We start from the raw sequence: 19,713 nt of genomic DNA on the forward strand, positions 1-19,713 counted from the left end.
CCCTTATTCCTTGGCTGGCACTTCCACAAGCCAGAAATAATTGATTTGGGCGACCCAGACAATATCTTGCTGAATTGAACATGATCCACGACCTGGCAGGGCCTGGATCTTTTCTAATGAATAGAGCTCTGCATCATGTGACTCAGGGAAGAGGTGAGCTTGAATGGTGATCATCACAGCCATACCTGATCATGTGTAAGAGAATTATTTATATAAAGTAAATGTTTGTTACATTTCTGTGCTAACTGGTGGTAAATGATTCCCATCATATCACTTGTGTGCAAATATATTTGTTTGCTTTGAGATATCTAATGAAACTCTGAGGTCCTGTTTACACAGTGAAAACAGCAAAACCAGCTACTTTGATAATACAGGAAGTCCCCCTTACTCCAAACATGGTTACAACACAGGTTTCAGAGTAGCAGCCGTGTTAGTCTGTATTCGCAAAAAGAAAAGTAGTAGTTGTGGCACCTTAGAGACTAACCAATTTATTTGAGCGTAAGCTTTCGTGAGCTACAGCTCACTTCATCAGATGCACACACAGTTATTCTAGCAGTGTGGATGGGACCGTTCATTGTTAGCTGTTTCCAACCATGCTCGTGTCTTTGACTTGGGGTTGGAAACTTTTACGCTATTGAGAAATCTTTCTAATGTGGGAGGCTTGGATTTTTGTTTTCAAATCTGGAATGGGGATTCTTTAATAACCCTTATTGTCTTTATTTAAATGCCAGTAACAATATACCACACAAAGTTAGTGCAGTGGGGAAAGGAGAAAACAAAGAGATGCTTTTTACAACTACTACCTTTGCAGCCTTGTATACATTTACCCATATGAGATCAGTGCTTATCAGTGGGGCTAGACTGATAACTCTAAAAATTAAAGTTCCTTTCCCCACAGTAGGAGTAGTGCATAATTTCCCTGTCCGTTTCCTCTGGGGGAACCACGTCTAGCGATGAGAAAATGCTGTTCAGTCTCCATGCCCATGCAATCCTTAGTGCCTCTAAGACTGCCAGCATGGGTGCCAGTTGCAGTGATTTTTGTGGTGATGGACAGCTGTCTACTAGAAACTGTACTGTGAGCACAAAATTTCCTACTTAGGACAGTGAGGCTGTCAGATCATTCCAGTCACTACTGAGATGGAACATTGCTCAAAATGCCTTGTTTGCCACATGAAGTGGACGACGAGTGAACCCAGAGGACTGCCAACTAGTTTATGCATAAATAGCAAGCTACCTTCTTAAATAGTTGACTCTGGTCATACATTTTAAGAGATTTAAGTTGGTTTTAATGGCTTTAATAAAGATACATGGCTGTAAAGCAGAAAATGGCAAGGGGTTGAACTAGTTTCAGGTCTCAGAGCTAGGAATGACAGACGCTATGTTCTTGGGGAAGACATTTAACCCCTCTCCCTCAATTTCAAAATGAGGATAATACCTCCTACACAAGTGGGGTTGTGTTCATGGTGGCAAAGAGTTTTTACAAGAATACAGCCAACAGCATAGCACTTTTGAAAAGCCGGTGTTAACTATGGCCAGAATATTTTTTCATGTTGGCCACTTTTAGCTGATTTTTGGAGCACAGGATCGTTCATATTTTCTGCCCGGAACTTCCTCTGACAGACTCCCCCCTCCCAAAAAAACGGTAACAAACCCCCTTAATTCGTGTCAGAATTAGAATACAAAAATAAAATCAGAAAAACTAAGTTGGTAGAAACCTGAGTCGGCAGCAGCAGCAGCTTAATACCCATATTTTGTTTCCAGCACTCTGAAAGGAAATCGATGCAACCACTAAGCGCCAGTTTACTTTACATTTCTCATCAGTACTGTGTGTCAGAACTCATGTTAGAATGTTAAATGTAACAGTCTGTAGCGTTGTTGTAGCCATGTTGGTCCCAGGATTTTAGAGAGACAAGCTGGGTAAGGTAATATCTTTTATTGGACTAACTTTTTTCTGTTTTTCACAAACAGAAGTTGGTCCACTATAAGATATAACTGTTCCATTTTGGATTCTGCACCGGAGCCGTGTGCTGGTATTTAATCCAAAACATACATTTAACGATCACTCCCTTCTACTTGTCCTTCAGCTGCTTAAATCTCCTTGGCTACAGAGTATATAGTAGGGGCTTGCTCCAAAGCCTACTGCAGTTGGTGGAAAGACTCGCCTAGACTTCAGTCGGCTTGGATCAGGCATAAGGTGAATTTCCTATTCTTGTTTTTGAAGATGAAGAGAAAAATGTTTCTACCAATTTGAGTAGCATAAACAGTCAACTTCTGAACATCAGACATATACCATTCCTTATTGTTTGTGTGGCTAGAGTGGTGGCGATTGCTTCTAATCAGACTGACTGGTTTCACTGGCATAAAATGTTTCCATAAGCAGTTGACTATCAGTTTATGAACCCATTCTACTTATCTCCCACAACATACTGGAGTTTTTGCTCTCATTTATTTTGTGTTGCAACGCAATCTTGCTCCTCATGTTTCCTTGCCTGCTCCCAAGAACAACGTAAAATATTTGGCTACCTTCTATATCAAAGTTTTCACTTTTGCAGTAGATGCCATTGTTTCAGGCTAACAATTTCAGAGAGTGCCGGCTGTTCATTTTTAATTTTTAGAATACAAAACTGGTTTGATGTCTTCTGAGTTAACTTCCATAAATACAAATCCTCCAACATCTGGCTCTTTTTAGTTACTTTTCACAATACATTTTTGCTGAATTTAATTGCGTTTATCAGACTGATATATGGTGTGTTAACACTAGTTAGATTATTACAATATTTGGATGTAACCAAAATTCACAGAAACAGTTCCTTTCTGGAACCTTCTAAAAGGGCTGTGGAAAGTCTCATGTGGAATTCAAGCAATGTCTGGTATTTGTTGAGAGGATTTTCCGTGTTCCTTGAGGTTTAATAGTTGGATCCATTTATATGCCCATATGTGTGGTTTTCAGCTGCTACCTTTTGAATAATTCCCATGGAAAAGTCCACTCCCTTACTCTTGTTTTGTGGGTCACACACTCATGGTGAGACTTAGGGGTGAGAGATGCTGACAAGCACTCAGAAAAGGAAGGAGTCTCTCTCTCCTACAGAGCCCAGAAACTCCAGAGAGAAGGGTAAGGAATGTCTTCTGCAAAGGTTTGTAGAAGGAGGCCAAATATCTGCCTCCCCACCAACATTGCGTACAGTAGTGAGGAGTGGCGTAGATTTTGTTTAGTGATGTGGGTGATTTACTGAAGGCTGAATTCAGTAAAAAGACTTGTGAGCATGAGACCACTGTTGTGCCTGTATCTCAGACCTCTCATTGCTTTGTCTTATGAACAGAACGTTTTCTCCTAAATTGATATAGTATGGTCAAGACTTTTAGAAGATGTAGAGTCAAAATTATCTGTTGCTCACAGAAATGTAGGAAAATAAATAACTTCTGAATACAAAGTTTTTAACGGGATCTGTAGCCACTCACAATCCTTTGGCTTCATCTTTGCTTAGAAAGTTACATTCTGGATTTTCCAGTTTAATAGCAAAGCAGGAGGAGGAAAACTGTTTAAAGAGGACCTTAAAAATACTTCTGGGAAATGCAAATTAGCCTAGCTCAAATCAAGAGTTTAATTTTCTCTGCACCTATATTACAAGGTGCAGAATGCTCTCAACTCATGCTGAATTGGGAATTGAGGGTGCTCAGCAGCTCACAGTTTTGAGCCCATAATTCTTAAATTTTATATTGTCAGCAACCTAAAGAGTAGGTGGGGGGGTTCTTGCAAGCAGTGTAGCAGTTTTCACTCATCTCTGGGGAGAGCCACTTCCTGAATTGCATTCAGATAAAATTAAAAGGTAGTTAAGCTAATTTCCATTTGTTGCCTATATTTCTAAACACAGACTTCAGACAGATACCTGGAAAAGTACAGTGTAATCAACTGTACTTAAAGGGGTCAGTAATGGGGTACAGAACTGTATAGCTCCAGCTCATGTCAGTAGTGGCCATGTTACCATCTAGTGGCTGTCCAGTAGCTTATCTGAAATGAGTTTGGTGGTCTCAGTATAACCCGCAGAGTACATGTCCACATCACAAAGCTAGAGCCACCACTCTGTTTGGCACTTTCATTGGTCGTCTCAGTAAAGAGGTCAGGAATTGAGTGGTCATGGAAGTTGAACTACATTTTCATTCGGGGGAGCGACCCCTCCAATAACAAGGCAGGGACACATTAGCGGGATAGTGTGAGGAAGTTGCTGCTGTTTCTCCTGATAAACGGATTACTTCAATCTACCTGTCTTAAGTACTCACATCTCCACAGTATTGTAAGGCACCTCACAATCTTGAATGTCTTTATTCTCAACACCCTTGTGAGGCAGAGCAGGGCTATTCTCCCCATTTTACAGATGGAGAACTGAGGCAAAGAGAGGTTCAGTGACTTGCCCCATGTCACCCAGGAAGTCTCAGACAGCAAAGAATTAAACCCAGACCTCCCAAGTCTTAGGCTAGTGCTCTAACTATTGGACAGTCTTTCCTCTCAGTCTGGCATTGTTTGTGCATGTGCTAAAAGAAAAAAACCAAAACAGTATATAGACTAGAAAATGGGTGTCATACATTGCAATGAGGCAGTTAATTAATTACAAAACCTTTTCTGTAAGCTGTATATAATAAATAGTGGACTTAAACACAGGAGTAACTTGACAGCATATGCAGCCTTTCCCCTCTATTTGATTGATCTCTTGGAGAAAAAGGGGAGGTTTTAAAACTCCTGGAGTGACAGTCTGACATTTTTTATCGTGGTAGCCAAGTAAACATAAGTAACCAGCTTGAGCTCCAGAGTAACTTGCCATGCTTTGCCCTGCCTGCCCATGTTAATGATACAGGTCTATCTCTGCGTGACAGTTGCAGTCAAGCACACCACAAGAACAACAGAATATAGCAAGTAGCTTGGCTAATAGCAGAGAGCATGAAAAGAATGATAACAAGAACGCGTTCTTGGGGCCCACCCTGCAAATTGGCATGTGTCCTCACCTCCCACTGAAGTCATTGGGAGTCACAGGCCCTCAGCACCTTGTAAGTCTAGGCCCTAAGTTAATAGACTTTGGATTTTGTCATTTTCTTCACAAAAGGGCAACAGGTGACTTAACCCAGTGCACCTATGACTGTAGGGTAGCCCAAGAAAGTTGGCAGAGTGCTAAAGCCCAGAGACCTTGTGTCAGTGTCCACACAAGGGGGCAAGGCAGGAGGACAATACGCCAGAGAGTCTGCTAATGTTGATTCAAGGTGGTAACCCCACTAGTGTTCGTATACTGCTGGACTAAAGACAGTGACTGTGCCTGCCTTAGTCTTTGTGTTACAGGTTTTGAGGTCACAGCGTATGCTGTAAAGATGTGACTTGTTTATGCCCTTCTCTTTTTTCCATATAGGTTACTGTGCTGCTTTATAAGAAATACCTTTATTTGGTACTTGGTAATGTGAAATTAATGTGAAATGATTCCTCAATTCTGGCTTATGAAAGGCACAGATGATGACACAGCACCCCTTAACCTGCTCCCAGTGCCCCAGGAACACGTCCACGCTGTTCGGGGAACAGGTGGAGAGGTCTGGGTGGGCGTGTGTAGAGAATTCCTTCCTTTCTGGTGCACCAAGAAGAATGGTGATTCTGTATTGGTCTGTTACAATGATAGCCTATAAAGGAGGCAGAGCTCAAACCAAACTGAGTGGAAGAGTTTAAGCTTGGGAACCTTGGTGTTGGAGGGCAGTGCAATGTTGCAAATCTCATTGTAAAAGGATAAGACTTGGTATCTCTACCTGGCCATAAATGCTTATGAAACTAACTGTGTGAAATGTGTATTTGGCCCTTATTAACTAGAGCAGCCTTTTTGAAATGTGCCTTTTCTGTCTTGCTTATGCGTATTAGTTGTTCTTTTTATTATTTAACACTGTGAAGCATTCTGGGATGTAGTCTGTAAAAAGCCTCCATAGTATATCCGCTAAAGTGATGGAAAGTATGAGCGACAGCAGTGTATTGAAACAGGGGCTGTATGCAGATGTCCTCAGATAGCTTTTCCTTGGCACCCTTAGTGCTGACTGGTAACATCCCCTACTCTTCAAGTCTCTATTCAGCGTAAACTATCAGTCATGATGAATTATGCAAATCATGCAGTGGGTTAGAGAGTTAGTATATAGTGTTACATTTAAAAGAGAAATACAATTTGGCCAACAAAGGAAAATATTTCGAGATTTTTGTCATAGTAAAATACAAATTGGTGATGTTGCACTTTCTAGTGTTTCTATGCATTCAGAGATGGACCAATAAATTACCTGTGGTGAAGCTGTTTGGAATTCGATCTGACAACGTTTTTAGATTGTACTGCAAATGTACCTAGAGAAATTGTTACATAGTTGACATGTTTGCCAACAGTGACCGTACTGTATCTTAGCTTTCTTCCCACAAGTCACCTCAAGAGAAAAAAAAAAAACTTTTTTCCTTCCCACTTCGCAGGTGAAGTCTGTGATAAATCTCCTGTTTGCTGCCTACACTGGGGATGTATCTGCACTCCGAAGGTAAAACCAATATGGTGTTGGGGAAAGGACATCACTTGTTTCGACTACTATTATACTTTGTTTCTGAACACATGACCATGTTAGGAGACATTAGAGCTGCTTTAATACGCCAGGGTAGCAGGGCCATTTAAACACACGAGGTGTTAAAAGAATGCGCTCTATTGGATCTAGCACTGCTTTTAATGTCTAGTCTTCAGATCCCAACAGAACAAGGAGTTAAGCTTATTACACAATCAGTCCTTTGTTCTGCATATCAAAACTTCATGTGGATAATATGAAAAATAATGTGTACATCAGGTTATAGTCAGAGGTATAACCATATAAAATGGCACCACGCTGCTTTGATATAAATGGAAAAATCAGTTTGTGTCTCAGTCATGTTATCTTCCTCACAAATTTTTACAGCAATGGAAGAGCAAGCTGGATTCTAGTCTGCCTTGTGAATCAATTCCAGAACTGTGAGCAAAGCTCAAATTGAGGAATGTTTATTGCTAGTGAGGTAGGAGCCAGATGGAACCCAGCTTGATTTTCAGATCCCACGTATGGTTTTTGTTTGTTTGTTTTTTGTAGGGCTGGCAGTATTTAAAAATCCTTTTGCATTTTACACTGAGCAGATTTCACACAAAGTCACTGAGAGAGCAGATAAATGTGGAAGGCTTAATTCTTCACTGGACCTTTGCAAAGCTAGCAGTGGAGCTGCTCTAGTAGCTTTATACTGGTTAGAGATTCTTCCGACACCGGGGGAATTTTCCATGAAATTTCTCCAGCTGATGTAAGTTCTGTTTGTACTTCACATCCCAACGTGATCTTAACCAGTCAGAGAATCTGCCTGGAACTAGTGTTTTGGCTGGACTGAGAGAAGTATGTATGCACATAAGTATGCTCCATAGTGGCATTTTAAGAGTGATTTTTCTGACTGGAACCACAGATGAAGATGCCAGGAAGGAAGCCAAATCTCTAGACTAATCTTAAAGCCAGGTCATTTTGGTGCCTCTTTTATTAAATCTCAGATGAAAATATAATGTACTTTTGATACTGTTACGGGTTCCCCCCCCCCGGGGGTGCCATCTGGACCTGGGGTACCACTGAGCCCCCAACCCACCAGCCTGGGCTCCCTTTACACTGTACTGCTGTGACCAGACTGCACTTCCACCAGCACACATACAGGTAGGGAAACACCCAGCTGCAGTTGCATGCAGACGCTGTGCTCAGCCTTGCACGGTTTGGCTCCAACTAGGGAGCTTCCCAGCTACTCAGGCACGCACCCCCTCTGGGGTGTAAACCCAAAACTATACCATCTTGCATTGCACAGGGACTGCACAGGGTAAGCTTATGAAATTGGCCCCATTCCTCAATGTAGAGAGGAATATACAACAGCTTTCTGCCCCAAGTTCTGACTTCCACATACTGGTTTTAGATAAATCAGAAACCAGTTTATTAACTAGATTTTAAGTGATTATAAGGGGTAGCAAACAGATCAAAGCAGATTACCTAGCAAATAAAAAATGCAAACTAAGCTTAATATACTACATAGGATGAGAATTTGGTATTCATATCTGATCTAAGTGATGATACAAGGAGGCTGCAGATTCTTAAGGGGCAAGCTGCACTTGCTTACAGCTTGGAATCCCCAGGTATTCCATTCACAGGCTAAAAGTCCAGCAGTTCCCTCAGTTCAGTATTTGTTCCTTAGGTGTTTCTAGGAGTCTCTTTGGGTAGGAAGTCAGTGAAGAACCAAGATAATGTTACTCCCTTGCCTTATATAGCTTTTGCATATGGCAGAAACCCTGTGTTTCCAAGCTTAGTTCCCACACCAGTCAGTGGAAATATATTGACATCCCAAGATGGAATCCAGCACCAGGTGACCTGGTGACATGTCGCTGTAGTGTCACAGCAGCCATGACTCAGAGGCAGTGTGCAGCATCCTCAGGAAGGCCCCCAGGTGGGAGATAAGCGTCTTCTAATGCCTATTGTTTTCTCTAATGGCCCTTCCCCACCCAACTTTTTAGAATGAAAGCGTCTTGTCTAGTGGGTGTTCCACAGGTGTAAACACATTTGTAATACAGGTTTCAGAGTGGTAGCCGTGTTAGTCTGTATCAGCAAAAACAACAAGGAGTCCTTGTGGCACCTTAGAGACTAACAAATTTATTTGGCATAAGCTTTCGTGGGCTAAAACCCACTTCATCAGATGCACGGAGTGAAAAATACAGTAAGCAGTATAAATATTACAGCACATGAAAAGATGGGAGTTGCCTTACCAAGTGGCGGTCAGTGCTAACGAGGCCAATTCAATTAAGGTGGAAGACGCCTGTTCTCAACAATTGGCAAGAAGGAGTGAATATCAAGAGAGGGAAAAGTACTTTTGTAGTGCTAACGAGGCCAATGCAATCAAGGTGGACGTAGCTCATTCAGCAGAGGGAAAATTACTTTTTTGTAGTGACCCAGCCACTCCCAGTCTTTATTCAGGCCTAATTTGATGGTGTCCAGTTTGCAAATTAATTCCAATTCTACAGTTTCTCGTTGAAGTCTGTTTTTGAAGATTTTTTTGTTGAAGAATTGCCACAGATACATAGTCATATGTACAGGTACATAGTCAATATTCCTAACTTCAGATACAAAAATGATACATGCATACAAGTAGGATAATCATATTCAGCAGATCATAACCTTTCCAAAGACACCTCACTGATCTATCTTGCATAAAATACATAACTGTCATAATCCTATCATAACATCACTATGAACAATATGGGGTACAGTGTCACAGATACCACTTAAATCCTGTCAGAGGGCATTTCATTGTTTTACAGTAGAAGTATGATCACTTCTGTATTTTTGTAATTCTTTCTAAGATTGTCTTTCTGAATTTGGCTTTTCAGATTTGCTTTGTCAGGTATGGATATGGAGCAAAGAGATTATGATTCACGAACAGCATTGCACGTAGCAGCTGCAGAAGGTAATGACTCTTGACAAATAAAATATAATCTATTAATTTAGTGGGCTTAATTTAAAAAGTATATTAAATCCTTCTTTTATTTTATAGGTCATGTGGAAGTAATTAAATTTTTGCTGGAAGCCTGCAAAGTGAATCCTTTCCCCAAAGACAGGTGAGTAGTTGCACTGTTGTATGAAGGAGGGGAGCTCCAGTAACTAATTAGATTGGTGAATCCAACTCTAGTGCAGTCAACTGACCGGAGTCCTTGTTTCCTCTGAAATCTCATGGGATGCTGAAACTAGTGACAATTGGGACCATCTGATCTACTCAGCTAACTTGCAGCTGGTGCTAGAGCTCCCTGGAGCTGTTTCTGCTCATTTGATCTAGCAACACTAATTCCTCCCTTAAAGAAGCAGGAATTCCAGACCTCAGTAGGGAAGATTGAGAAAATTAAATCAGTGGCTAGAGAATTTTCTTTCAAAAAAAGCATCAAGAAAAAGGAATTTGTAGTTTGACGTGCGTGTGTGAACATATATGCACAACACACACGCGGATGTGGGTGTAAGAGGTGTCTCTGTGTGTTCCTGTCCAAAGTAACTAAAACTATTCACAAACTTCAGTGTGAACTTGACCCCATTAAAAAGGCTGTTTTACTGTTCTGGTGTCCTGAGAGAGGTGCAGTTCACATGGTTTGTTATGTATAATCATTAACTTTGTTTTTAATTTCACCTCCAGTTTTATTACTGTAACTCTCAGTGTGGCATTGGAAACCAGAAAAAAATAGGTCAGTGCAAGGTCCCTCACCAAAAGAAAACAAGGCCCGACACCAGTAATGAAACCACGCTCGTCCACTCTCTCTAGCTCTCTTAATCAAGTACATTTGTGTCGTTGTCTCTGCTTCCTTCAGTGTGCGTGTACCTTTCAATGCTTCCCTCCGTATAACAGTGATTTTGCTATTTAACAGTAAAGCATAGAATTAGCTTTAATTTGATAGTTTATTTCATGCAATGCTGTGCAGACTAATATAAGTCTGCTAATGTCTTGTATTATGTGCACCATGTCCTCCTTACGGCACTTATAGGAGTGTCAGAAAGGCAGAGCGTTTTGAGTCGTTTATCATTACCTGTGATTTTTTGAAGCTTTCCTGTTAAGGTGAGACTTTTACTTTTTGATACAGTCCTTTTCAAAAGGAACTCACAGTGCTACAGAGTTCATACACCACAATTAAAATGTAACCAAGGTTGGTGGGAAATCTGCATTGTGTTTACACGTGCTCTAACTACCAGCTTTTACATTAAAACCCCTCAGGGGAAGAGTTTGTCCTGTACTAAAAGGACGTCAAAGATCAACACTAGGAAAACACTTCAGTAACAATAATCTGAGGCACGTTTCTGGGGTTGATTTACTTGGTGAAAGGAAGGCAAAAAATAAATACTTTACATTGGCTTTGTTGAAATACTATATTTAGATATCTCTTACTCTCCTGTTTAAGAGGGGAAAATATACAATTGTATGCAATAGCCTTTGCATATTGTTGTTACATTTGAGAGGGTTAGTGTGGATGATGTGAAAATAGCAGCGGTTACGCTTGTGTGTGTGTTTAGCTATGTTTTGTTTAGTCTGAAGCTATCCATTAAAGTGCAGTTCTGATGTGAAAAATGACTGAAAAAAATCAGTTTTTATCCTCTTTTAGTGATTTCCATATCAAATGTGTTCAGTTTTCACACTTTCAAGTAAAAAGATTTTGTTTCCAGTGACTAACCGTGCACAATCAGCCTGTGGGCTGAAGATCAAGTTGGGTTCTTCCTTTATGTATTACCAATGGTCATGGTGGATTCTACTTCACTGACCATTTTTAAAATTAAGATTGGATGTTTTTCTAGAAGAGATCATCTAGGAATTATGTTGGGGAAGTTTTATGGCCTGTGTTGTATAGAAGGTTACAGTGGTCCCTTCTGACCTTGGACTCTGAATCCCTGGTAATAAAAGTTCTTCATGCCAGATTTTGTCCTTGGTGACACCTGTGAAATCACACTGAAGACAGTGGTGTTACACGAATATGTGATTGGTTGAGCTGAACTTTATTAAACAATTATACTGAAGCACAAGAAGGAATGAAATCCCATTCATTCTCCATTAGTTATTTTGATACTGAAGGGGTAACAGGAGTAAAAAGTTGTGAAAACATCTGTTGTCAAAAAAGGTTGTGACCCACAGTCCAATTCACTGAAGGTACTTACGTACTCGCTGAGCTTAGTACATACTGTACTGGCAATTGTTGTCTCAAACATCAAAGTATAATGGAATTCATAGTGGTGGATTTACTTGCTTACTGATTTTGGAAATATTGTGCTCCCTGTTTCAGATGGAATAACACTCCTATGGATGAAGCTTTACATTTTGGACACCATGATGTATTTAAAATTCTTCAAGAATTCCAGATCCAGTACACACCTCCAGAGGATTCCAGCAATGGAAAGGAAAATCAAACAGTTCATAAAAATCTAGATGGCTTACTCTAACCATCTTCAGCTAGATCCCAAGAGTCAACTCACTTACCTATGTTTTTGTGGAAAATGAGTATGAAGAGCGTGTGTATTTCTGTCTGACAGTGGTGTATATTTTACAGAATATTTCATTTATTTCAGTGTTACAGGAGTTTTCTTCATGATACGCAGCGGACAAACCTAATCGCTCCAAAAAACAAACAAACCCCAAACAACCCCCTGCCCCCCCCAAGAGTCTCCCTCTGTAATGTGAGCAATATTACCTTGTGTTGCGTATAATTGATGTAAAAGAAGTATTAGCTGTTGATGGCTTGACTGTGCACTACTTAATTTATTTTTGTGTTCTGTGTATATCTTCAAACCGTGGTCAGGAATTTTTCTGCTGAATTTGCATTTTTAAACAAATCTCTTACAGTGTGGTTAAGTGGAACCATGCTGTTGCCATGTGCAGGTGTCACTGTGGTTTTGCTAGATTTCAGGAGTTGAGGATGCTGGTGTAGATTTAGCGTGGGTGTGTTGAACAAGGATCTGCACTTACCTTTTTTTCCCCCTAAATAATTTCCCATGCAACCTTGTTTACATCATCAGCTTGTCACCTACATCGATCGGTCCATCAGCCCTCACAGAGAGCGTGCCGATCGCAACGCATTGTTCATATTGTTCCAGTCAGTCCTTCAGCCACCTGTTGGCCAGGCTTGTCAGTAGCACCAGACGCCCGATGAGCATAGCACACCGCAGCCCAGAACCCCTGAGCTCAAGCGATCCACCAGCTTCAGCCTCCCATGTAGCTAGGATTAAGACGTGCGCCACCTTGACCGGTTGTTTACATAGTATAAATCTCAAAATAATATATTGGTGACATTTGTCAATGGTCTGAGCTAATTGTTCTTAGAGATGATTTTTTCAGGGAATCTGTTTTAAGGTTGGTTTGATGACCAAATGGCATAGAGGAATATCACTTGTTTGACGTTTTTTTTGAGCTGTTTCTTTCAAATGCCCTTTGTCTAGCCTCTCTCTTCCATATTCAGCTGCTGAAGTGCTTTCCCCTTAGTTGGGAAAAGCAGGTGCTTCCACAGAATGCATTTGTTCCTGACAGGCATACGTGCATCATGGGGGGACTTGTAGGCTGCAAAATAATTCATCTCAGTCTTATGTTTTGTCTTTAGCTGCAACTGCACCAAAAACCTTTTCAGGGGATGTAAGTATATGAAAGGCAAAATACTAAACCAAATGTCTGAAATGAGTTAGGCTCACAATAAAAAACACTGATGGCGTGAAACAGCTTAAAGAAGCATAAAGCTAATCAAAGCATGAGCAAGGTTGTGGATATACCAAACTGTGGGTCTAACTCTCTTCTTATGCTGGCATAAATCCTCGAATAGTTTTGTTGAAGTTTCTGAAGTTACACTGGTGTAAAACAGGTAAGAAACCAGAAACAGGGCCACAAATCAAGCAGTTCATTTGTGTGTGAACTGTCGCATTTGCACTCTTCACATGGTAGTCTGTGCCCTACGTACACCAGTTGTTAGAAATCTAAATCCAAATATTTGTTCTATTTTGGGGACCTTTACACTACATCAGCTTCTTGCCCAATGCAACAATATGTCTGATTCCTGACACTACAATATGAATGAAGTCACCTTTTAAAAAAAAAAAAAAAAAACTCCTGTAGGAGTATCCATTTCACATTTGTTGGAAGTAGGTGATAGTCAAGACTCAGACACTGGATGGGAAATGAGACCATTTGTGGGAACTGCACACATCTCAAAGATATGGCAGTAATAATAATTCATCCCCAGATCTCCAGATGCCAACTTTACAGATGGTGAAACTGAAGCATGGAGAGGTCAACCAGCAAGTCAGTGGCAGAGTCAAGGTATGGAACCCTTGTCTCCTGCATCCCTCTCCAGTGCTCTAGCCACTATGCACATCGCCTCCCCTAAGAAAGAGAAATCAAATGGAGGCACTTGATATTCAGCACAAGCAGTGGCCTATCTCATAATAAAGATGCTGTTTTGTAGTAGTTTGAAAGCCTAAATCCCTGAAATCTGATTGGTAAAAATTCTTGCCTGGCATCCATCACTCTCTCTTTTTTTTTTTTTTTTTTTTTCCCTGTAGATCTGATATTACTGCTCTCAAGCTGGTTTTTTGCCTCAAGTCAGTTATTCACCCGAAGGCCTCATGCTTTTTTAACCCTCACCTTTCATGCCTTGTGTCACAGCCACCCTCCTCCTTAACCAAAAACTGGATGGGATTCCCTTTGAACCCTTCTTGGCAGATGGGTCACTGTTGAGAGCACAAGGCCCTGGCTCTGCTGCACTCCTACAGAGGATAAAACCAGGCAAACTAAATCCCACGTCTTCTTCTATAGCATTCTTAGACCTACCAAATTGATCCTATGGGAGTCAAATTTCTCAGGTTGGGCTCTGGGGGTATTGATTAGGTCCCAGACTATGAGACACATTCTGTTTGTTAACTGATCAGATTTCTATGTATAGCTCTCTGGTTTGCTAAGAAAATGTATCCTCTGCTGTCTCAGAAAAAATGTCAGTGATTTATTTTGATGTAATTGAAATCAATCAGGTTTACTTTGCTCAAACACTAACATTTCCAAAAGGCAGGTACACGTATTGAGAAGATAAAGGCATTTTAATTAAATAGTTTAGAGATTATGGCTGTCCCTGCACCTAACGTTTTCCTCCACCCTATTAAGAGCTTTTAGCTAGAATTTAGGCACAAACGCATTTTCGCCAGGATAGTTTTAGCATTTTCTCATTGTATCAGGAGATATTATTTTGCAAAGATTTGTGCCCAGTGGAAGCAGTGCATTTATTTATATATGCAATTTATTTATAAATATATGTAGTTCACTGGTTTGGCTGCTCATCATTGCTGGCACTGACATGTAGATTCTAATTTAAATGGCTTTTGTTGTGTTATCAAATGCTGACATCCTTATGCTCCAAAGAGTTTTCTGTGTTCTGTCATATATGTGCTTCTTATGTATCACAGCAGCTAGAAATGGTTACGCTAACTTAATGCTTTATACACAGAAATATTGTGCTGGTCTTAGTGTTAATTATCCCATCTTTTTGTGAAAAATGTGATGTACTGGGCTGATAACTTTTTAGCTACTGAGCTGGAATGTCAATGAGTGTTTTTATTGATGCTGTAGGATCAGCAATTGTGACAGATTGGTGTGACATTATAGATTCCTTACTGTGGGGAATAGACAGTGATGAATGTATTTGCTTTCAGCAATTTCCCGTAAGTAAATCTAAATTTAAAAATACTTGAGCTGTACTGGTTCTGAAAATGAAAGAGATTTATTTTAATGAATAAAATCCAGGTATTGTTGCTTTTTACAGCACAATTAAACAGGAATACCAAAAAACAGAGATGTTTGAGGGGTTTTTTTATTGGTTAGCTACATCGTTTACCCACCTCTAATACCATCCCAACTGAAGTAGCCAAAGGGAGTGGACTTTGTGGAGCCCTCCATTTTAGGCTGCTTTGATATCCTCCAGTCTCGAGGCTACTTTTGCATTGGGAAGGCCTTCTGACAAGCTTTAATTGTAGCATCAAATCATCAGGAGGCTCTATCTCGTGGCCAGTGAATACTGTAGTTTTAAATCTAAAAGCTTGATATAGCAAAGAGGAGCTCATTGGCTTTCCCTCACCCAATACAGGTGTCCAGTTGGTGATGGAGAAATGATGCTACAAAGGAGTACCCAACCTGCTGTGGGCATTCTAACAAGAAGATGACCCTAGTGTTCATATCTTTTTGAAGTGCTGGAGGTCTCCAACGTCTATTCTTTAGAATAGAGGCTGTTGCTGGGATGGGGAAGTAAAGGTCTCTGAATCTGTTGAGTTAGGAATTAGTTGGGATGGTCTGGCTATTGAAATAGTTGAGAACCACAGAGGGCGAAATAGGGATATACATGCATCATTTTGCTCCTGAAGGTTCCTCACAAATTCCAGCCTCAGACGACAACAGAAAATTGTGGAAGCAATTAAGGGATTCTACTGAAAATCAACATCTCCTAGCCCTATACTAAATAGGTCTCATATTGCAGCCAGGAGTGGAGACATATGTTGTTGCTGATTTCATGGTTTCAACATGTTGTAGATGGCCTTATGGAGTGCTTGACAGCCCTAAAAAAAACTTTTCTTACGTGACCATGCCATGTATGAACCATGACCCCCTGCTGGGCTATCCACCTTCTTAAGGGGTTGCCTCTGTCTGTCTGTCTCCCTCCCCCCGCCGCATTATTTTACTCCTTGTTGTGTCAAGTTTATATAAGCTTGTAAGTGACTTGGGGCAAGGATAATGTCACTTGTTCTGTACTGTGAGGAGCAGCAGCATAGCACACTGATGGCACTGTGAAATAATTAGCAACAAACAATGCCTTGACTAGCCAGACTGCCACTTTGCTAGATTACTTGTTTGCCTAGAGACTAGTAGAACATATGGCTAATTCTCTAGCCATAGAAATAACTGACAACCATATAGAGATGAAACTGCCCCAGTGGGCTTACAATCAAATTGAGGCCTCTGTTATGTCAAAAATTCAATTAAATCTCACCAGTCTTAGAGAAACATGATCTCATTAGTAACCATAAAACAATTGCTAAGTGACGCTTCAGTTTTTTAACCTGGAAAAGAATAGTTCTGGTATTGTAAAACTTCTTTTTATAACTATCATCCATGCAAAAATTACATGAAGCTAGCTACTGTACATCTACTGGACTCATGAGAAAATTTGACTGTCAGATGTAAGTTGAATTCAGAAGTGAAGGTATTATAAGCACCATATACAGATTAACACATCACAATTCTTAGGAACACCCACTTCATTTCACGTGATAAATATATATGTACATTTAGCTACTCTAATGAGAACGGTAATAAAATTAACCTGTTGATATATTTTGCATTTGTGGTCACTGGTTTTTTTGATAGCGATATCAAAATAAGGCAAACTGGCACTATTTTGCTACCTAAGCAAATACTCTCAGATCCATTCAACACTGGCATGGAATCATAGGACTGCAAGGGTCCTCCTTGCAGGCAACATGCTAGTCTTTACAGGCACAATGTACTAAATGGATTTACCACTTCCTTTTCATGAAGCAGGCTCAAGCAGCTGATTGTTTTTTAACCTATCTGAATGGTGGAAATGTAACTTCCCCATCCCTTATAAACTAATTAGCAAAACGCTAAACTCGCAAGCTGCTGAGAGCCAAAGCACTGCAGCTGTTGGAACACTGAGGCAAGAGAATTAGTGATTTTCAGTTTCACGAGGAGTTATGAGTTCATGATGAGACTTGAAATTCAATGAAATCTGTGCAAGAGGCCACCCTCATTAGGGAACTGTGGCTTAATTAGCCTCCAGTGTATTGAGAACAAATCTGCTCCTCTGCTATTAGCAGACTGCCTCTTTCCTCCAAGTACCAATGCTTCCGTGGGCTGTAAGCACTGACTTAACACAGAGTCATTTGTAACTCATCTTTCTTTATCCTACTGCTATTAATGAAGCTGTGTGTCTATGCAGAGACTATGCCCTCTTTCAAATAAGCAATAGTAAAAATGAGAAGTCTTCTAAAATGTGACTTAGTTAATAGTGGTATGCACAATACCTACAGGAAAAGTGTCCCCCCAAAGAGATTACAGTCAAAATTAGTGTGGGCAGTACAAACATGTAAAGCAGCAAGGACTGCAGCTAGTGCATATCCGCATAGCTCCATTGACTTCAGTGGGGCTGTGCTGCAGTCAAGCCCCTTAGGATATGTCGATGCTGCAATTAAAAACCTGTAGCGAGCCTGGGCTAAGGGATTGCTGAATTGCACTGCAGATACTCAGGTTTTTTACTGCAGCAAAGCCACACCCTTGGAGGCCTAAAACTAGTTTATTTTTCAACTAAGGTAACCGTGCTACTTTCACTAGTGGATTGACGTGCTAGGAATGCTTTTGTTTGCTGCTACAAAGAGGAAAGCAAGACACAGTTATGCTCTGGATGGGCTTGAGCCTACTCCCATTCAAGTCAATGGAAAACTCCCATTGACATGAATGGTGCAAGATCAAGCCCTCAGTGGACAACGTGGACTCCTCCATTCCAACAGTTCCTGGCTAAACTGTGAACTATAAAAATAGCTGCAATCTGACAGGCCAAGAGATGCCATCTGTCGGTTTGACAAGTTTGCATTTCTTGAGGATTTTTTTTTTCCCCCCCTCAATTCTCAACTTACTTTTCAGGCTTAATCCCCTTGCCAGTAGCAAGGTTAGAATATTTTCTCTTTGTTTGGATGGCAGGTGTGTCACAATGAAGGAGCCCCACTCTTAATTTATTTTAGTTCTGGTTACTTAAAATTAAACTTTTATGCGCTTTGTGAATACTTAGTGGATACATATATTTTCATGCTGGACAATGATTAATAACTCTGACAATGTCAAAGCACTTCCACCTCCACAAGTAACTACCGGTAGAGGGGTAGTCTATGGTGTCTTTACAGTCAGCTTACAAGGATGGTTGGCTGGAGGGCAGTGCTTGTATTAAGGATCCTCTGAGAAAACATCTCTCTGCTGCCTCACACAGATTTTATTGAACTGTACTTCTGGAAGGGACTGGGTGTAATTCTACAATGTCTAGCTTTCAATTCCTTTATGCCATAACAGAAAGCAGAATATGCAGCGCGTGCTCAAACACTGTTTTTTGGGGTGATATGATACCTTTGGGAATTTTCTCCATGAAAGATTTTGTGAGACATCCTATTCAATTGGTGTTTCTTTTCTCAATGAGCGGTACAGTCACAGTTTTGGATTTCACTCTTACCATAATAACATGCTAGTTTATTTTTACAATGAAGCATATGCCACTGATTTAGCAGAGCAGAAGTAAACACAGGTCAGTGCAGTTTGTGGCTGTATCCTTTGAGAAAGTATCTAAGCTTTCATTTAAAAGAAAATATTCCAGCCCTCCTCATTGCAGAAGAAAGCCAAGTGTGAGCGAAGTGCAAACTGAAGCTGTATTGTCTGCCTGCACATGCAGGCAGCCTGGAACCAATCTCAGAGGTGTGAATTACCTTTTCTTTAAAACCTAAAGACAACATTGTAAATGTCAACATAACTATTTCATTTACGATAAATTTAGTAGAAACACGGGCTTCTCCCATAATCCCATGCTGCTGTCCCAGCCAAAAGCCCCCACTGTTCCCCCACGCTGTTGCTAAGATTTCCAGCTTTTCCCCCTCCACCTTCTGTGCTGGAGTTTCACAGTGGTGACAGAAAATTCTCTAGCTCATTGAAAATTACAATTAAACGAATGTCATATCACAATCAGTAACATACAGGCTACTCTGGGTATTATTATTTTCACACTGAATTCATTAAGAACCTCAATTCCTTAATTTAACTGAAGGTCCAGTCTGATGCATTGGTGTGCCACACCATCCAAGGGCTTTCTTCAGAATGTAGGGAAAGCTTGCCACAGACTACACACAGCTTTGATGCATACCTCTGCAGGCTCGGAAGCAGAAAAATGCAAGCTACTTAAGGATGGACATGTGCAAACAGTATAGCAGAGAGACCAATAACACTTAAGTCGGATAGGCTGAACACATCTGTAAAGAAAGAGCACAGGTTGATTAAAATCTATCCTAAAACAAACCACAGCAAAGAATTATACTAAAATACTCTTTTACACTTACATTTTACCATGCATTGTAGTAGTATGTTTC

At 40.5% G+C, this 19,713-nt stretch overlaps 2 protein-coding genes across 16 annotated transcripts in view; one reads left to right on the forward strand and one right to left on the reverse strand.

Annotated features, from left to right (window-relative positions):
* Nucleotides 1-18,415, forward strand: part of GLS (glutaminase) — a 105,551-nt gene extending 87,136 nt beyond the window's left edge. For all 6 annotated transcript variants that reach the window (XM_043524872.1, XM_037912543.2, XM_037912546.2 and 3 more), the window contains 4 exons: nucleotides 6,473-6,534; nucleotides 9,414-9,490; nucleotides 9,578-9,641; nucleotides 11,835-18,415. In XM_043524872.1, coding sequence (XP_043380807.1) covers nucleotides 6,473-6,534; nucleotides 9,414-9,490; nucleotides 9,578-9,641; nucleotides 11,835-11,991 — 360 coding nt within the window. In that variant the 3' untranslated portion in view covers nucleotides 11,992-18,415. The remainder of the gene's footprint in view (nucleotides 1-6,472; nucleotides 6,535-9,413; nucleotides 9,491-9,577; nucleotides 9,642-11,834) is intronic.
* STAT1 (signal transducer and activator of transcription 1) overlaps nucleotides 15,281-19,713 on the reverse strand; it is a 43,614-nt gene continuing 39,181 nt past the window's right edge. For all 10 annotated transcript variants that reach the window (XM_037912540.2, XM_027832034.3, XM_037912542.2 and 7 more), the window contains one exon: nucleotides 15,281-19,596. In XM_037912540.2, the coding sequence (XP_037768468.1) occupies nucleotides 19,573-19,596 (24 nt within the window). In that variant the 3' untranslated portion in view covers nucleotides 15,281-19,572. The remainder of the gene's footprint in view (nucleotides 19,597-19,713) is intronic.

Source organism: Chelonia mydas, chromosome 11 (genome assembly GCF_015237465.2).
Source record: "Chelonia mydas isolate rCheMyd1 chromosome 11, rCheMyd1.pri.v2, whole genome shotgun sequence".
NCBI lineage: Eukaryota > Metazoa > Chordata > Testudines > Cheloniidae > Chelonia > Chelonia mydas.